Source organism: Acanthochromis polyacanthus, chromosome 22, assembly GCF_021347895.1.
Source record: "Acanthochromis polyacanthus isolate Apoly-LR-REF ecotype Palm Island chromosome 22, KAUST_Apoly_ChrSc, whole genome shotgun sequence".
Taxonomy (NCBI): Eukaryota; Metazoa; Chordata; class Actinopteri; family Pomacentridae; genus Acanthochromis; species Acanthochromis polyacanthus.
The window spans coordinates 18,474,791-18,492,699 of NC_067134.1; the positions used below are offsets into that span (position 1 = coordinate 18,474,791).

At 42.3% G+C, this 17,909-nt stretch overlaps 3 protein-coding genes across 12 annotated transcripts in view; 1 reads left to right on the top strand and 2 right to left on the bottom strand.

Moving 5' to 3' along the window:
- Positions 1-6,058, bottom strand: part of nbeal1 (neurobeachin-like 1) — a 53,461-nt gene extending 47,403 nt beyond the window's left edge. For 4 of the 5 annotated variants that reach the window (XM_051942161.1, XM_051942160.1, XM_051942158.1 and 1 more), the window contains exons 1-2: positions 5,947-6,058; positions 5,077-5,453 (exon numbers count right to left, since the gene is read on the bottom strand). In XM_051942161.1, coding sequence (XP_051798121.1) covers positions 5,077-5,127 — 51 coding nt within the window. In that variant the 5' untranslated portion in view covers positions 5,128-5,453; positions 5,947-6,058. The other variant, XM_051942157.1, reaches the window with a different exon arrangement.
- Positions 6,059-6,085: 27 nt separating this feature from the next.
- LOC110952251 (uncharacterized) lies at positions 6,086-10,067 on the top strand. 2 transcript variants are annotated; one of them, XM_051942171.1, is made up of 5 exons: positions 6,086-6,211; positions 8,331-8,431; positions 8,709-8,821; positions 8,901-9,059; positions 9,236-10,067. In XM_051942171.1, exons 2-5 carry the CDS (start codon positions 8,414-8,416, stop codon positions 9,885-9,887), a joined length of 942 nt encoding a protein of 313 aa, XP_051798131.1. In that variant the 5' UTR covers positions 6,086-6,211; positions 8,331-8,413; the 3' UTR covers positions 9,888-10,067. The 2 variants fall into 2 exon arrangements, with proteins under 2 accessions (XP_051798131.1, XP_022051404.1); XM_022195712.2 differs by lacking the exon at positions 6,086-6,211 and having other exon boundaries at positions 7,433-8,431.
- Positions 10,068-10,504: 437 nt separating this feature from the next.
- On the bottom strand, positions 10,505-17,909 carry stradb (STE20 related adaptor beta). Of its 5 annotated transcripts, none has more exons than XM_022195710.2 (12): positions 17,724-17,909; positions 17,008-17,221; positions 16,329-16,409; positions 14,661-14,763; positions 14,422-14,543; positions 14,210-14,318; positions 13,804-13,927; positions 13,524-13,695; positions 13,277-13,381; positions 12,928-13,184; positions 12,782-12,824; positions 10,505-12,211 (listed from the first exon to the last, which is right to left on the bottom strand). In XM_022195710.2, exons 2-12 carry the CDS (start codon positions 17,017-17,019, stop codon positions 12,050-12,052), a joined length of 1,290 nt encoding a protein of 429 aa, XP_022051402.1. In that variant the 5' UTR covers positions 17,020-17,221; positions 17,724-17,909; the 3' UTR covers positions 10,505-12,049. The 5 variants fall into 5 exon arrangements, with proteins under 5 accessions (XP_022051402.1, XP_022051403.1, XP_051798129.1 ...); XM_022195711.2 differs by having other exon boundaries at positions 17,008-17,236; XM_051942169.1 differs by having other exon boundaries at positions 17,008-17,298.

The following is a 17,909-nucleotide window of genomic DNA, read 5'->3' on the forward strand; positions in this document are numbered from 1 at the left end:
ACATAGCGTATACATACACACATGCAATACAAACAAGTAAATAAATATTCCATTACTTTCTTTGGTAACTCAATATCAACAGCTTTAGTGGCATTATTTTAAAGGGGAGGCTTTTTCCAAAGTAATTTAAATCTGATTACTTCATTGATCTGTTATGAGCTGCGATATGCTCTTACGCAGTGCAGCTACACAGTCTGCAACTCAGCAAGCGCTCCAATCTTCCAGACAGGCGTGGTCTGCCAGCTGGTCGGGAGGCTGAGGGTGACCTGGTTTGGTGGAAGTGCCATGGAATCAGCGCAACCACAATGTTTAAAGGCCTCCTCCCTGTAGGTTTAAAAGACGGCTGTGGTCTCTCTGCATCTGCCCCCTCACGGTCCAACATCGCTCCCCATCAATCAGTGACTACTCCTCTGGCCATGACGTCGCTGACAGAGGTGTATTTATAGCGGCTGGTGGGAGGGGTTTGACCACACGAGACACGTCTGATACACTTTGTTAGTGACATCAGTTTTATTGCAGAGATATTCCTAGCACCGAGCAAAATGAGAAGCAAGACTCGAACAGTGAGGAAGAAAGCTAGCCTGAGGCAACAAACTTCGCATACCAGCTGATACGGTAAACCAGAGCCTGAGTGTGTGAGCCTGTGTGTAGTATAGTGTACAAAGTGTGTGTATGTGTGTGGCAACAGAGATTAGACTGCAACAAGCAAACAAGCAGCAAAGCCGGAAAACGACCTGAATAATCTACTTGAGCAAACATGTGAAACCACGGCATTTTCTCCTCCTCCATCACTTCCAGCTCAACTGCTCAGTTCCATTTCTCTACCCCTTTTTTTGCCCCGTCCTCAGATTGTTCCCGCCCCTCTTCCTCCAATCCTCTCTCTATATTCAGGCTCCCATAAGTGCAGGGGTTTATGCAAATTACTGGCGTTTTCGCCAATCCAGTCAAAAAGCGACTCACCAGCCAGGGTAAGGGGGGAGAGCAGACAAGGGGGTGTCGGTTCTGTGAATCTTAACCAGAAATCCCTGATTTGTGGACAGCTGAAAAGGAGTGAGGATTCCTCTGGAATTAAGACACTGGACTCAACTTTAAAAGCCACTGAGGGGTGAAATGATGCCCCTGGCTGTTGAGGCATGTTCCCTGTGGTTGGGAATTAAAAAGGCTTTTCTGCAGCAGACAAAGGCTTTAGGAGCATAACTGGCATTATTCAGAAGTCCACTAAACCCGTCACTTTCTCTGACAACCCCCCGTGGATAATATACTGGTGAAAGAGGAAAAGCACTGCAGCAGAGTGGTGCTGCCGCTGTACACCAGCAGTAACCAGCCGCTGCTGAGGGACAACTCTGGCTCGAACCAATGACAGGCAGCTAAGAAGATGGCTGGTTATGTAACAGTCTTAGCTGATGTCTGTGACCTCTCAGTCGGCTACAACTCAAAGAGGCAAGCTGGAGTCAACCCCTGCAGATCCCACTGTGACTGTTAGCGGTCACATAATATAAAACAGATGATTGCTTCAGATATCTACTAATATACAAAATGCGTATTTGTGTCATTAAAAAGCATCTAAATCTGCCGCAATCTCAAGAGTTTCTTGTTGTGATAATGATCCTACTGTTCTTTTAACTGTATTATACAGTTAATGATATTATGTATTAAGCAATTCCATTTTCAGCAGACTAATGAGCAGCAGCACAGTATTGACAGCAAAAATAAACATGAGTTGCAGTCCTATTCTCACCTGATTAAATTCGGGAACACTGATTTATTTAAAGGCTACAGTGGTTGACAGTGGTCACTAATATAAACAAACCTTTAAAAGTCTTGAATTACAACAGGCTCATTTTGTGCATGTGGTTGGAAGCTCAGATACCACAGCTAGAAAAGTAAACCTCTGAGTCACGATTATTTAAGATTAAAAGGCTTGTTGCAGTTGTTGTCTTCTGCAATTGCTATTGGAAGTGGGGCCACTCTTTAGATTTAGATGATAATAACTACTTTAAATGCTAGCTATGGATTGGTCTGCTTGAGGCAGGCATGTTCCTCGATAAGCAAATATTATGATTATTCTGTCAGGTTAAAAGCAGAAACTGACTGTAGGCAAATCTGCCACTTCCAAATATTGCTCACCGCACTTCCTTAAAAACGATGCTTGAAAATATGCTGCAACTAATGATTATTTCCTCTGACTACTAATCTGTTGGTTGTTTTCGCAAGTATTCAATTTGTTTGATCACGATAATGTCAGAAAGTTATTTTTAAAATGCCAATCAGTGCTTCTCACGGCTAAAGACGACATCTTCAAATGTCTTGTGTTGTCCACAACACAGTTTATTGTTTTGTAGGAGAAAGGAAACCAGAAAATATTCACATGAAAGAAATCGGAATCAGACTAATCAATTTTTTTTTAATTGCCCAAACCAATGATTCAACTAGCAAAACTGTTGAATATTAAGTTACCAGTTGACAAACAATCAATTAATCATTAAAACACTGTTCACTATTTTGAGGATGCAACAGAAGTGGACACAATTAAAATATGGCATAACACCACTACTGTGTAGATTTACAACCTGTGACAAACAAATAGGCTGATAGATGAGTCTCACTGACAGACTGGGAAAGCATTGAGAAGCATAAAATACAGTTCAGAGGATTTTTTTTTTTCCCCCAATCGCAAAAGTATAGCCCCAGTGTTATCCTTTAGTTTTGGAGCTGACACTCAGTTATGTGACCATGTGGCAGAAGTGGAAAAGTTAAACAGGCCCATAAAAACCGAAAAGAATTCTAGCTGTCATCAAATTGCTCAGAGCATTAGTTCCCATAGACACACACACCTCCTACACACTCTCAACACTGATATTGATGCCACAGCTGCTCAGTCAACAATTTCTGACCTCATCATCATTTTGCCAACAGGACAGCTGCCACTGGTGGCTTCTAACAGTCAGAAATATGTTCACAATGTCATGGCCCAAAGTCCTTAATTCAACAGTCACATCTGTTTCAGTGCAAACCTTGCCTGTTCCTCTTTCAGTTCCTGGAACCAGCTGATGATCAGGTGAATGATAACGACACACAGAGATAAACTATCAGTTAGGAAGCTGATGTTTGGCTGACAGAACGGGATGAGCTGGTTCTCCCTGTGTGGCTGAGGGCTGCTTGTATTGTAAAAGCTTCCACTGTCAACAAAACTCATCCGACTGACTCCTCTGTGGACAACAGTTTGAAAGTTAACCTCTGACACTAAAAAGAAGCTACTGCTGGCCTTATTGTTGTAAATCATTAAACCTAGTAGATGACATAAGGGAAGCACTGCATCGGGATGAAGGCAGGAATAAGACTTTGAGTCATCTAGCTGAAGGATATAGGCTAGTTGATGAAATGAACAGGTTGTTTCTGATGTAGTTGTAGGCTTAAATAGAGGTTACACACTATTTAAATTGAGCAGAATTTCACAATTGAGTGTATGACATATTGTAAGACACATGAATGTAGAAATAGCTTTAAATTGCTGCTGCTTCACTTGAGGTTGGACGACGGCTCAGAATGTACCTGGACAACTGCTGTCGTGCTGAGATACTGTGTGATGCATAACTTGCACACACAAAGATAAGAAAATAGTTGTGCCGGTTGAGACAACATGAGGCTGCAAAGGGGAGCCAGGGAATGAGGATGGTAGTGGAACAATTAACCCTTCATTGGGACACAGGGGGTCGGGGCTCAGAGGCCAGACAAGCCCCACACACATACATTCCTCATCCGATTTAGGCCATGTGACCGCTGCTTCTCCTTACAGGCAGCATATCCTGGCAACCCTCTCTCTCTCTCTCTCACACACACACATAGTGTAGGGACACCCTGCCAGCCATACCTGACATTTCAATTGCTCAGGGAGACAGACAGGCAGCTACACATATATATTTAAATGCCTCTGACCCTCCCTCCTCCTCGCCTCATAAAGAGATAAAGCTTGTCCCAGTGGACCTTGGCTCAAATCCAGGATGAAATGAAATTATCCTTCCTTGCAGTGTAATGCCTGGTCAATACAAATACAGAGCCCTGCTAGAACAAATGCAGCGTGTATGCCTGCAGCAATTGCTGGCATTTTCACAAGTGACTGCGATAAGTGTGTGCAGGCACAACTGTGTCGGAATACTTCTGCTAAGGCCCTCTAACACCCATTAGATGCTCCATCTGTGCCATCATCATACACTTCACCTCTCAGGGTGAGGATTATTCGATGGCGAATCCTAAACATAAGAATAGCAGCTTTGCTTTAATGGTTGTAAACAATTTAGGGAGGGTTGCGTACTGTGTGTGTTTTTGTGAGGGATTACTGTGGGAAGTAAGTGTGCGACTGCAGCCTGGCTCACGTGAGCAGCGGCTCAGGCAGGCCGTTTTGATTGGACACCAGGATGGGCGCATGCTTTATCACACACTGAATTAAATCTAGCCAGCAGCTGACTCAAGGGCTTCTGTCTTTACTCAAGTGCCACTCATTCATCTCCATTGGAAAAACAACACAGCAGCACCACAGTATGATGTAATGCCATCAGGACACATCCATGCCTATGTTGAATCTTAGTTTTAGATCTTATTTAGTCTGCACCTATACGATGGAGATGGTAGTTATAGCTGACATAGTCTTAGTGTATTCTCAGTGGATGAATTATTCATGTACAAACTTAATGTGTCCCCTGCTTATAAATCCTTCAGAATCTATGAGCAGTTTCATTAGTCTGCCTTTTACTGCAGTGCTTTAGATTGGTCTAATGTTATATGCTACTTTAGAGGTTTTTGCATCCTGAAAGTGTAATATACAGCACAGAAATGGGCCAAATATGGGTAGTTTGTTTAAAACTATACTTATAACTAACCGTAGCCTGTCACTGCTTAATCTGTTACAAAAACAAGAAGAAATACTGGACTAACAAAATATAAATACCATGAGAGAATAGGCTCTTTGCCGAGGAGGAAATGCCATCACACTGTCCATGACTTCACCCCGAGGCTATTCAACAGGAGACAGATCAGTCATAATGGGAGTGTGTGTGTGTGTGTGTGTGTGTGTGTTACCTTGGTGCAGTAGAACATCCAGACTTCATACAGTCTCTCGTTGGATGCCATGGTGCCAGTGAGGCACCCTCAGGCTGTGATATCCACCGAGGTCACTTCCCTGGGTGCTTCATGGTCTCCAGTCATGAGTTAAACTCCTTTTTCTGGACTTCAACGTTCAACATCATGACTGTCCAACTCTGGCAGGGTGCAAAACTTACTTAACAAGCTTTAAATTAAACACCAAAGGTAGACGTCTTGGGACAATGAACCGGAAAAAAAAAACTTTCCAAAAATTATTCCATGTCAGAGAAGGGCTGTGTGTCCCGGAGAGGTCTTGAAGCAGCTGGGCCTGGCTTTAAACTTTCTTTCAGCTTTCCTTAGTTTTCCCAGCGGCGCTATCAATGATAACAACACAGACAGTTAGATATCATGGAGGCGGGTGGTTTGGTAAAACAAAGCGACGCTATTCACTACTGGCAGCGACAATTACCTCCAGTAACGATACTCGTTATGCACCCCGAGCTGTCCTGCTGGCTGCAGCGGTTGTGGTTTGACTACACGGTAAAACACACACTATTAATAAGGTCTATATCCACTGTGCGCTACAAATAAACCGCAAGGAGCCTCGCTCATCCCGTGACAGCCGCACGACGCCTCGGGAAACACCACCGTATCACTCGACCTTACCTGACCAGGCTAGCCATAAGCTAGCTGTCAAAAAAGCCTATTTCTGTTTATTAAGCCCCTTTTCTCCTCCTCCTCCTCATGTGACAGAAACGCCTCGTCCGCCCCAGCCAGGCCGGCTACACTACATCCGCACAGAAATAATAAACATATGGAAGTAAGATAAATAGTGTCGAAACCGTCGACAGCTTGACGACCACTCACCTGAGCAACGAAAAGACCAACTGTCACTGACGCCGTTCGGAGTTGTTGTTGCTGCGTCAAGCCCGCGACACTCACACCGCGCAGTCAGATGACGTCGACGGTTGCTAGGATTTATTTCAAAATAAACGAACGCAGTTGAAAAATGCAAGAACGCCAGCAAAGATAATTACTTCGCCTGCAAGTGAATATCACACTGCGCAAAGTATCTGGACTGTGTTGGGATTATTTTTCGGACTTTTCTGTCTTCAAACGTCGACTATTTGTGGTAAGATACGCCTTCATTTTTAAATATTGCTGAGATTGTGATACAAAAAAATAATGTGGTTCATTTCTACTTAATCCACTGTTTATAGTTTATTCTATTGTTATTGTTAGCAATACAGTTGTTGTTTTAGAGCTGTTTGCAAATTTGGTATCTGTAAAAATGTGGCAATTACTTTACTTTTCAAACCAGAATAGAAAACTAGTTTCTTATTATGTTCAATGTAAAGCCAAGTGCAGACTGAAAGATTTGTGTTTCGGTTTTAATATCCCATACTTTCATACATATGTGATACATCTAATGAGTGGTATTGAATTAACTGCATTCTGTGTTAATCCTCAAGACTCAATTTGAAAAAGTTACACAGAGAACTATAAAAACATTGTCAAAAAACTGACTCAAATTATACTAAAAATTTTATATATTAATATTATTTTAAACTTTCACTGAGTCCTGAGCATTACTACCATGTATTCATTGTTTTTAGGATATTAAATGAAAGTTATTTAGATGAGGATACTGTTGTTGTTGTTTTTTTTTAAATGAGAACACAGAACAAAAAAGATTTTCTATTTAATAAGTTTTAATTGAACTTTTTTATTGCTATTATTATTATGAAAGTCTGAAATATATAAGTGATTATCAGCCACAACGACTCCGATGGATTCAGATTTTTTCCTGCAGTGCCAAGTTTAAAAAATGCTTTGGATCTTAAGGACATTTGTATGTTGGTATTTATTTCCACTTCTACTGTGATAACATTTTTAACAAGCATCAGTTCTGATAATAACAACCAAATATTTTTGTCAGATTCAGTTTTAAAACCCTTTAAATGTTAGTTTGTGCACATGATACCACTGTTGTTATTTTATGAAAAGTAGTGAAAGATAAATGGGTTTGTTTCTCATTATCACAGTCTGAAACACCAGTTTCACATTAGAAAGAAAACAAAACAAGAAAAAACCTCTTACTTAGGTCCTAGTTGAAATATCTTCCATAGAAATATTCGACTTTATTGTTATTATTTTCCACTTTCACTGAGTATGATATGTAAATCATAATCTGTCCTAAAACATAGGTAGCAAATATTCTTTCATTTTTAGGATTTTTAACACTTTTAATGTTAGTTAATTTGTATAATGCATCTATGTATCTATGAAAGAGAACATAAACAATTAATTATTTTTTCAAAATACCATGTGCTAACAAAGCCTTTTTTTTAAAAAAAATCTCAGTCTGGGATATGTCAGGTACTAACAACATTGAATCTGATACATTATTTATCAGTTTTTAAGAAAAACTCAGTAGCTTTTCAAAACTCATATTCAGGATCTTAAAGGACAAAACGTTCGAGTAAAACACTCGTCAATATACAACATATTAATCCAGTGTTGTATTGTGCATGAATTATGTGTGCACATTACAGGACGATCTTTTATTTTGGTAGGTGAAGTGGATGCATGAAACACTGCAGCAACTGACACAACAACAAAAGCAACCAAGAGAACATGTACAGGCTTAAACTGCAGCTCCAGTGCAGCATACGTGTTTCTGTTGTATAGCATTTATAAGTGCGAAATGAACTTGTTGAACAGTGGCGAAAACGTGCTTTAAATATTTACTGTAACGCGCAGTGTGTTTGCGACAGTTTTTCTCCTTTACGTTGTCGATGTGGACTTTCGTGGTTGCTAAGGGCCGGGCAGACACCGGTTTGTTTTGATATCGTGCTGCCACCAAGTGGCGTAAAGGAGAAGTGATGCTAATGACTAGAGCTGTGGAGATGTGTTTCAGAATCATAAACATAATTATGTTTTGATAAATCTAATTTAAGCACGTAGAAGTGGCGGAGAGCGAACCCACGATCTCTGATTTAAAGAACGACCGATAGGACGAAGTGCACTGGGCAAATGTCATGCGCATGCGCAAAAATACCAAACGCAAATTGATATATGCTGATAGATCAGCATCTTATATATGTTACATGATAAAAAATTTCAATTAGGGGATTTTTTTATTTGTTTTTGTTAAGTAAAAAAAAATTGTGATGTCGAATTAAGTGTTGCTATGCTTGAAAAAATGTGTGTAACACCGTGTCATTATAGTTGTACATTTGTATCCACAGATCTCTGAAACACTCAAGAGAAGAACTAAAGACTTGGATAAAGTGCAAGTGACTGTTTATCAGTGGATAAAGCATCAAACAAAATGCTTTGGATGTACAGGGTAAGAAATTCTGACCTTCAATCAAACACGCAGCTCCTCATAAAGTGTTTTCATCTCCCAACGAAATGCTTGATGTAGTATGTTGGATCAGCTGTTTAGGAAATAATCCAAGTTAATGTAGTTGCACATCCTACTGCTGCATGCCAACTGTGACCTAATGAAATATGAGATGTTCAAATTTACTGTTGCATCTGGTTAGGATTTTACAGCCATCTTAGTAATTTATTGGTGAGCAAAAGGTGTCCAATTATTCAGAGCTGGCTGTACTTTTATTTAGGTCGCATTAAATGCTCAAGAAGAACAGAGACGCACCGATGTGGACGTGCCTCTCTTAACACCAGACATCTTCAACACCGTGGTCTCCATGTTTCTGAATGATGTCGCCTCTGAGTAAGTCACGAATTCAAAACAGCAAACTAGCCAGCACACATGTACACTGGGGCTAACCGTTCCTCATCTTCTGCTGCAGGCAATGGAGGCAGCTGCAGGCCGGACACATGGATTTAGACACCTTCACCCTGCTGTCAGACATGTGTAAGGAGACCGTGGATGCAGTCAGCGTCTCAGTCCTGGAAGCCGTGGAACCTCAAGTCACCAATGGTGGCACCATTATATATGTTACCACAGGGTAGGTCTACAGCTTCCAGGAAAATCTTGTCCCCCCCCACTCAATTTTTCTTCCTAAACATCTATACTGGGACTGTTGTGGAAACTGTTGATCATAAAAATGTAATGAAAACGAAAAATCCACCCCGACATAATCAGCTCAGGTGCTCATTTGTGACTTTTTTGTGTCTTTTTAAGGACTGAAACTCAACCAAAGAGGCAGCATCACATCTACAGAGTAACAGAAGAAGCCATTCGATGCCTTGGAGATTCCCTCCATCGCTGCTTTGGTGAGGCGCTGGGGTTAGAACGGGAGAGAACCCACGAGTTGGAGGAACTGGTGGAGCTGTTTGGATTGGAGGTGATGAATAAGGTGAACCGCAAACTGGCTCAAATGGAGGCAGCAACCTCTGCCCATCAGACGAAGACATCAGAAGCTTCATCTCATATTGAAGACATGGTTCGTCTTGTAGCTGACATATTGAAAAGGTGCAAAAACACCTTTCTTGCTGGGTTTCTGTGGAGGCTGCTGCATCACATCAATACCGAGACAAGAACACCAATCAAGGTGGACTTTTATGAGAAGCTGGAACGTTTGATTGAGCAAACTGAGGGAGAACTAACTTCCACTTTCCCACAGACTACTTCAAACCTTAATGTCTGCATCTACAAACAACTCTGTCAGGAGTTTCGATGTGCAGCGGCGCTCATGTCTGCTGTGGCGTACAACCCAGTGGCTTTTGAAGAAGCTGTTGCCAGGGCTTTGAAAGCAAAGAAAAAAAACGTGAGCTGTGTCAAAAAAGTGAAGAGATTTTTCGGCAAGAAGACCAGCAAGGTCACTCCAGGCTGAGAGAACACAAGTGACGTCAGCAAACAGGAGAGTGAGCCTCAGGAGAAGAAGAAACGCTTCAGAATTATATTGAAAACCACCTGAGGCAGATATATTCCACATGCTCACGTCTTCCAGCAACCAATATCCATTATTGTCTGTATGTATTAATAAACATTTTCATTGCAAAAAAAAAAAAAATGTGATGAAAGTTTGACTAAAGTTATTGGAACATGAAGTCTAAGACTGGACCAAACACACAACGCATTAGAAGTAAATGTCAGAATTTGAAGGTTTTAAGATGGACCTGATGCAAGATAGAAAGTGTAGATTGGTGGCACAGTTTTAACATGTTGTGCAGGAAAGTTCCATGCAGGTTCTACGCTTTTGGAAGGAGGCGGTGGCAAAAACTTGGGAAGCTGATAAAACAGCACCAGGTTCTTTTCAGTTATGTCACATTAGTGAGGAAAATGTTCACCACAAGGTGTCACACCAAAGGGCACAGTTGTGGATGAAAGTCTTATTCTAAATGTCCTAAAATACGTAAGAGTGTTTCATTCATACATACGGTACATATAACATTTCTGTCAACAGATCTCATAAAAAATAAAAATAAAAAAAAACAGCCAACGCCAACAGAAAGTTTGGAAATCAAGTTTGTATGTACATATACAGTATACTGTATCATTTATAATATGTGTTTATATATAAGGCTCACACAGCTACCATGTTTGATATGTACTGCAGGTCACATACACAGTACACTTAATCACAGTTACAGAGAGATCACCATATTCTGGATGGAGGTTTCATTAAAACAGAAAGGCATTTGTTGGATAAGTGTCACAGAGCACAGTCGAGATAATCTGTTGTTGCATCACTGATGATCAGGGAAGGGTTTCTTCTACTGATGGTTTCTAACTGCTACTAAATAAATTCTATTGCTCTTTTTCACAGCACAGTTTGTTCTTTGTGCGTGATAACCAGTTTTGACGTTACTATGCAGGAACCGTATGTGCATATATGTTCAGACACACAGCAGGATCATATTTACAGTTTCTATGGCGACCTGGGACCTGTAAAAATGAATTTGATGAATTAGGGGGTTGAATTGGAGCTGTCAGGACACAGGAATAGAACAGAATTGGTTACCTTGCTGTGAGCTGCATCTGAATTAGCTCTTAGCAGCTCCTCTTTGCAATGCGCTCATACATGCACAGGCAGCTACCACTCAGTTCCTTTGACACCTAAAAGCATGTTAAAATGTGATGATTCTCAGGCAACTTCTGGAGTCTTGAAAATCATCGTTTTTCTCTGATTTCAACGTGATCTGTCATTGTTTATTCAAGATGGGCATCAGACTTACTTATATCCTCACGACGTGTACGTCACACTGAATCCAGAAATACATGCATCACGTCTGTGCGTTCAGAGTTGAATGAGTTATGACTCCAAGGAGGAGAACCAGTTCCTCCACGTCTCCCTTTAACTCTGAAGTTGAAACCTCTGGCACAGATGAATATATATGCACATATGTGTCGAATATCTCCGTTTATGAACCTTAGTATTCACTATTCACAGTCTGAATACGTAATAACACTTTAAAGGAAAAATCCAGCCTCACATAATCTCCTATGCTCAGGGTTACGTTGTCAGTACCTTTTCATTTTTTGGTGTGTTCACTTATTTATTTCAGTAATAGTGTTATTTGAGCAGAGCAGCAGGTTCTATACTGTAGTGATCCACCTCAAAATAACCATCATCTCTGGAAATACGACTAGAAAACCGTAAAAGCAACAAAACGTTGTGCTTTCAACAATAAAGTATTAACAGGTGGACTTTTCCTTTAAGTCACAGGAAGTGCGTGATTTTTAGTCAACCGACTCGTCTTTTGTTCTACGACTCGTTGACAGTTTTTTTTAGCGTTATGGTGGATTCTTACCATGTGATCAGCAGCTTCTTTGATCCAGCACTTTCACAGTCGCCTCTCCATCTCCTGACGCAAAATCCACAGAGGCATCAGACGAACATATAAAAAAACTACAAAACTATTAAAAAAAGGCTCAGAGAGTCGGGTTAATAAGAATACAAAATAAAAGCACAGTAGAATTTGGCCTCATTGCTTAACGTTGATTGTCTCGTGTTTGGCTTGCTAGTCAGGATTTGGGGACGTCAAAGACGGGTTAGGAGAAATCCCACACAGCCTCGGTGGCATCAGTGGCGGTTGAGGCTGGAGAGTGGCAGGAGGGGGCAGGAGGGCTGGATACTGGAGGGTCCTCAGGGCTGGTGATGGGCACTGCTGGGTACATGAGACTGAGAAAGGAGTCTCTGGTGTGCCGCTTCACCTGAAACAGAGCAGACACACTCAAACAGTTGCTCTTCTGAGCTCTAAAACTGGACTTCGGAGGAGCTTTGATTTGATTCAACTGACACAATTCAAAGTCCTAAACTCTCCAGAAGTCCTATGCTCTGCCCACCCACAAAGCATATATTGGTCCTTAATTCCCATAGTCCCACGTCTATGTTAAAGCAAAAATAAACATGTTTACAGCCTTATCCAATAAGCGGTTTCGGTCTTTATATATACATTTGCCAGTGATGATTATTAGTTGGTGATTTTTTTCATAAAACTCACACAGTGAAATTGCACTAAGGCTTAAAGCTATGCATAATTAAGGGTGTGGTTACTCTGAGCGAGCAGGTCAAGTCGGTTTTCATTTTAAATACTGACCATTAAAGGAGTGATTACAACAAATGCATTTTAGGTGCTTCTATATATGCAGTCCTAACTTCCAAAACAAAAGCACTATATTTAATCTATCAGCGTATGTCCTTTTAGACACCAAACATGTTGTTAAATTTTACATAAGAGCAATTTCCCAAATGAAGCAGAACGTCTTGATTAGGAAACCCACCTGCTTGAAGAAGGCGTGGGTCAACAGTTCAGAGGCTGACGGTCTACGGAAGACAAAAACAGCATTAAAGCGTTTGTACTGTGCATAAATGTAATCAGAATTGATCAACTGTCTGATACATCTGGCTGCTCCTTCAGTGTTACGACCTGCGCTCAGGCTGCTGCTGCAGACACAGCTGGACCAGGCTGTGTAGGGTGGCCGAGTGGTTTTTGGGTCCGGGGCTCTGAGGTCTGTCAGCAGGGGGAGCGGTGGCGCTGTGGGTCAGGCTGCCTGTGGCCACACTCTCCCCGATGCCGGAGTCCACGCCGGAGCGCGACACCTTCAGCCCTCCCAGTTCTCCCAGCGGGAACGGAGCCACGTCCAGCAGGCAGCAGTGGGAGCCGCGCAGCTTCTGAAGCAGCATCTGAACAGGAAGATTCAAACACTGATGCAAACAGATTTTGTAATTTGCCTGAAGACGCATCCTTCTAGAGCAGTGTGGATGTAAGTTAGCACCTGAGTGGGTGGCATGTCCTGGAAAGGCACTCTGCCGCTGACCAGCTCACAAGCCACGATGCCCAAACTGTAGATGTCCGACTTTACTCCATAACCGTGCAGGTCCTACTGAGGACAACACAACAGGGAGAGGGCAGACAGAGCAGACCACACTGAGGCTGAAACAGTCACTCTGCTTCCTGAAGTACGCAATGGAAAAAGGCACAAGAGGAGAAGAAGAAGCTGTCTTAATGGAGAAAGTCCTGACCTGTCGCAGTAGTTCTGGGCTGAGCCAGGGCAGCAGTGCTGGACTGTGATGAGGCATATCAAACACCGCCCTCATCCTCTTCCCCTCACGCATCATACTGTAAACACTGTGGAGTCCTGAGAGGTAGACGCGGCCCTCCTCTGACAGTAGGATATGACTGGCCTTCACCCCCCTGACAGGACAAGAACAGGTGGGAAACAGAGAGACATTAAGGTGCAAACATTAAACTGCTTTTCCTTTGTAAAAGATATTTTATCGTCATATCTCGTCTCCCACTGACCGGTGCACGTAGCCCATCCGGTGTAGGTATTCCAATGCCTTCAGCACACCGTACAGCAGGTACGCTATCAGGGATTCACTCATTCCATCCGGGAAATATGTCCTCAGTAATGTGTCTGCAGAGCCTGCAGGCAAAAACAAGGGCAAGAGAACAGTAAGCAGCTAATTCTGTTAAATTCTGAGACAAGTGCAATTTTGGCAAGAGAAGATTTTGCAGAAAGAAATACACTCTGATGTTTTGAGTGGGGAAAAAGCAATAAAAAAGTTATACAGTCATGCAAAAACCCTGAAAATTTTGACAGCATTTGCAAAACATGGACTTAACTTGGTTATAGCATAATGCAGAGGCTCCTCATAAACATGCACTAGATGGTTTTTAAGGATTAAAAGTTATGGTTGTGGCTGACCATAGGCCATGAGCGGTGTCAGGACCCACAGCTGGCAGCAGGAGCTAAAGACCAGGCGAGAGGTCAGCAGGTTGGGGTGACGGAAGAGTCGAGACAGCAGAACCTCATTCTGGGGTTTGACACACAATTATACATGAATAACCCTGGATGGAGAGAAGCTTGTGTAACCGCATGCCCTTTAAAGAAATGTCTGCATCAAGGGTGCAGCTCACCATGAGCTGCAGCAGCTCCTCCTCTGTGCACTCGTCCAGGTTGGTTTGTTTGACGGCCACCAGCTGGCCAGTAGGGATGTGGCGGGCCATGTTTACCTGGCTCAGATTATGGAAGCCCCTTCCTGCGACACAGTTATCGGACATAAGGTGATTTCTCAGTATTGCTTTATAGATTTAGGAGGAATCGACTCAGCTTTTCAGTTCTGGCTGCTGCTACAGTGACTCTGTGCTGTTCTCACCCAGCTCAGACAGTAGCTGGTAGTGGGCCGGTTCGGCCGACAGCCCAGTGATGTCATCGCCACCTGCTGGCCCTTGCAGAGTGTATTCAGACCCGTCACAGCTCTGCAGGGACGCGCACACACACACACACACACACACACATCCCATAAACACACATTTATCACAAGGGTAACAGTGCAGAAAATAGAGACACTCGGCAAACAAACAGAATTCAGTAACACAGGCACGCACACACTTTAAACGGACATTAAATCATCTATGACCCTCATCTATTTCTGGTAATGACCAGGACGAGCTGCATCTGTGTTTGGCGCTGTGTTCAAAAACCCCCTCCACACTGCAGCAATACCAACTTCAGTAAAAATAACTGGAAAATTAAAGGGATAAAGGGGACAAAAATTGAAAGCCTATAGGAAGATCGTGCTACGAGCCAAAATAATGTGAAACACTGGGATGATATTAACAATGCTTGTCTCAAATTTGGACCACCATCGCTAAGCAGTGGAAACTGTGAGTGGGCAGGGTGGGGGTGGATTACATTTTAACACAAAAATTAGGACAGGGAGTATAATGTGGGACAAAATAAACCTTAATCTGATCAAAAAATAAAATGTTTAGTCACTGGATTTAACAACCAAAGCCTTTTTGATTTTTTGCACTATGGTGCCATAAAAATCTTACTTATGGCCTCTTTTTAGTAACCTTCTCACTAAAAACCCAGTTCTGCAATGTGTATCATTAATTATCTCGAAGCATCTTTTTAGTAGCAATTCTACAGACTCCTTTGTAGATATCTGCAGACAAAACTAGCTGACTGTTTCAGGAAGGTCTCTCCTCTGCTGTCGTGGTGTTGCCGTGAGGGGACTGTCGCTACCAGCAGGTGGCGCTGTGACACAAATCAGAGCGATGGGAGGGAGTAGAGGATGCTTGCAGTTTCAGTGATGCAGACACATTATTGGGACATCGGTTTCACAGAGACACTTGCAGAATGTGTTTCATTGACTATAAAAAAACACATTGATTGAATTCATCCCAGCATTTTATCTGCATCACCAGAGGGAGATGACCTCACACATCTGCAGTACATTAATAATTATTATTAGCTAGTTAATAATAAATATTAATTATGAAGTACTGCATTATAGAAGAACATTATTAGACAGAACATTTTGATGAAAATGTTTGGGAGGAGCTTTGACAAGTCTAATGATGTCATAGTGAAGTCATCAAGGTTATCTCAATGGAGGCTTTATTGCAAAAAGTCTGCGTTCTTAACTGTGAGTATAACATTGAGAATGTTTACTAGAAATAAAATATCTAATGAAAAGTACTAGTGAGTTGCATTATGGAAAATGCAGTATACAGTGTTTTTGGGAGCATCAACTACACAAAAGATTGGAAATCTGTAAATTTCAGCCTCTGTTGTATCAATCTTGACCATTCCTATTGTAATCTGTCTCGTTCATTTCAATTTAATGGACAGTCAATGTTAAATAGAGTTCCGCTTTAAGTGTTTTCACAGCTGCAGTGTTATCCCTACAGTCACTGTCTATTATTACTCTGAGACAGGTCTGAGGCAGCTCCAGGCAGATAATAAATGAACAGTGATGACATGATGGATCAGTGCGACTCCTGTCACCGTGCTGACAGAGCCAGTGGTTACTGACCAGGAACTGGTGGCTGGTGTCCTCATAGCGCTCCTCTATGTCCATGGGCTGGACCTGAGCGTGGGAGATGCAGGAACAATCCTGGTGGAAGGGGGGGAGGAGCACAGGTGAGACATGCCCTACAGGACAAGGAGGTGTGGAGAGGAAGCATGGAGCTTCGGAGTGCAGGGTGAAACGCTGCTTTGTGGAGGGTTTGGACGGGTCAGTGATGAGGCAGAGGAGCAAGCATCGGGAAATGTGTGCTGTGAAGGCACTCAGAGGGTATTTTATCAGAAGTGATGGGTGGAGAGAGAATTAGAGTGATGATAAGAGGCAACAAAGAGGCAGCTGATGTGTCCCAACAGAGCAGGATAAGAGCTGCATACATATTTAGAAGCACCCATTAGATGTGAACAATGCACACATCTGATATTATCCAACTCACATTAGCCCAAAGTACATATACAAATACAAAGGTGTTACACTGTTCCAACTGACTGCTCATGTAACTGCAAAAATAATAATATCAATCCGATTGCTTCTCAATCAACTCATCTGACACATATTTTGGTGCATCTGTATCTGGAAGCTCCTGAGTTTACCTCCTTGATCCAACTGATTCGTGACTACACATCCACTAGGTCACAACTCGGCGACACGGACTGATCGAGCAAAAACCCATGCGGCGTGAAATTCTTACCAAGAAAGACATGGAGTCCTTTTGGCGACGGTAAAATCACAGTCTTGGGCATTCATCCGCTCACAGGCTGCAGGAGACCGACCGCGATGGAGGGAGACGGGAGGATGAAGCGCAGCAGTGTAATACGAGACGCACGGAGAATCCCCCTCTAGACTAGAAAGCAGCCAGCATCCATCCATCCAGCCTCTCATCCAACCGTCTGCAGCTTACCTGGCTGCATCAGAGAGAGCTGTGAGGGAACAAGATTCACCAGAGGAGGTCCCCGTCCAGCCCAGTCAGCGGTGTTTGCATCTTGAGGAAAAATGTGGGTGAATCCTGGCGTTCCCATGAGAAATAATTATCGTTATTACTGCAGTGACGCCTTTGTTTATGATGAGCTTATATCAGCCCGTGTTTGCTGAGTAGAGTCCAAAAATATGTCATTAATTATCACATTAACTGCAGCCATTTTAGCTAACTAGAGCACGTTCGTTATTCCAGCTGACGGTTAATTTGACTGTTAGCAAAAGAACCGAGTGTTATGCTAATTATCTAGTTTTGGAGAACAATACACGGTTATTTTAACGCTGCAAACAAGCACATTCTGTAGGTCTCCTGTTTCAATAGCTAAGCTTAGCAAAGTTAACATATTTGGCAAGTTAGAGGAGTAAGCTAATGTTCGCCTTTTCTTATATTTATTTTAAGTAGCCTCCGTTTCACAAAAACAATCCGCTCACCTTCTCCTCTCGACAGCAGCTCAGGTGTAAACAAGTCAAATACAAAGCAAAAACGTCGTATTGTTCCTGCACTTCAAATTATTTTATTCTTCTGAGGTTGCGCGGAAAGTTTTACTGTTAACACCGAGCCGCATAATAACAAAAAATCTAGTCTTTTAATTTGACACAGATATCTGTCGCGTAAAA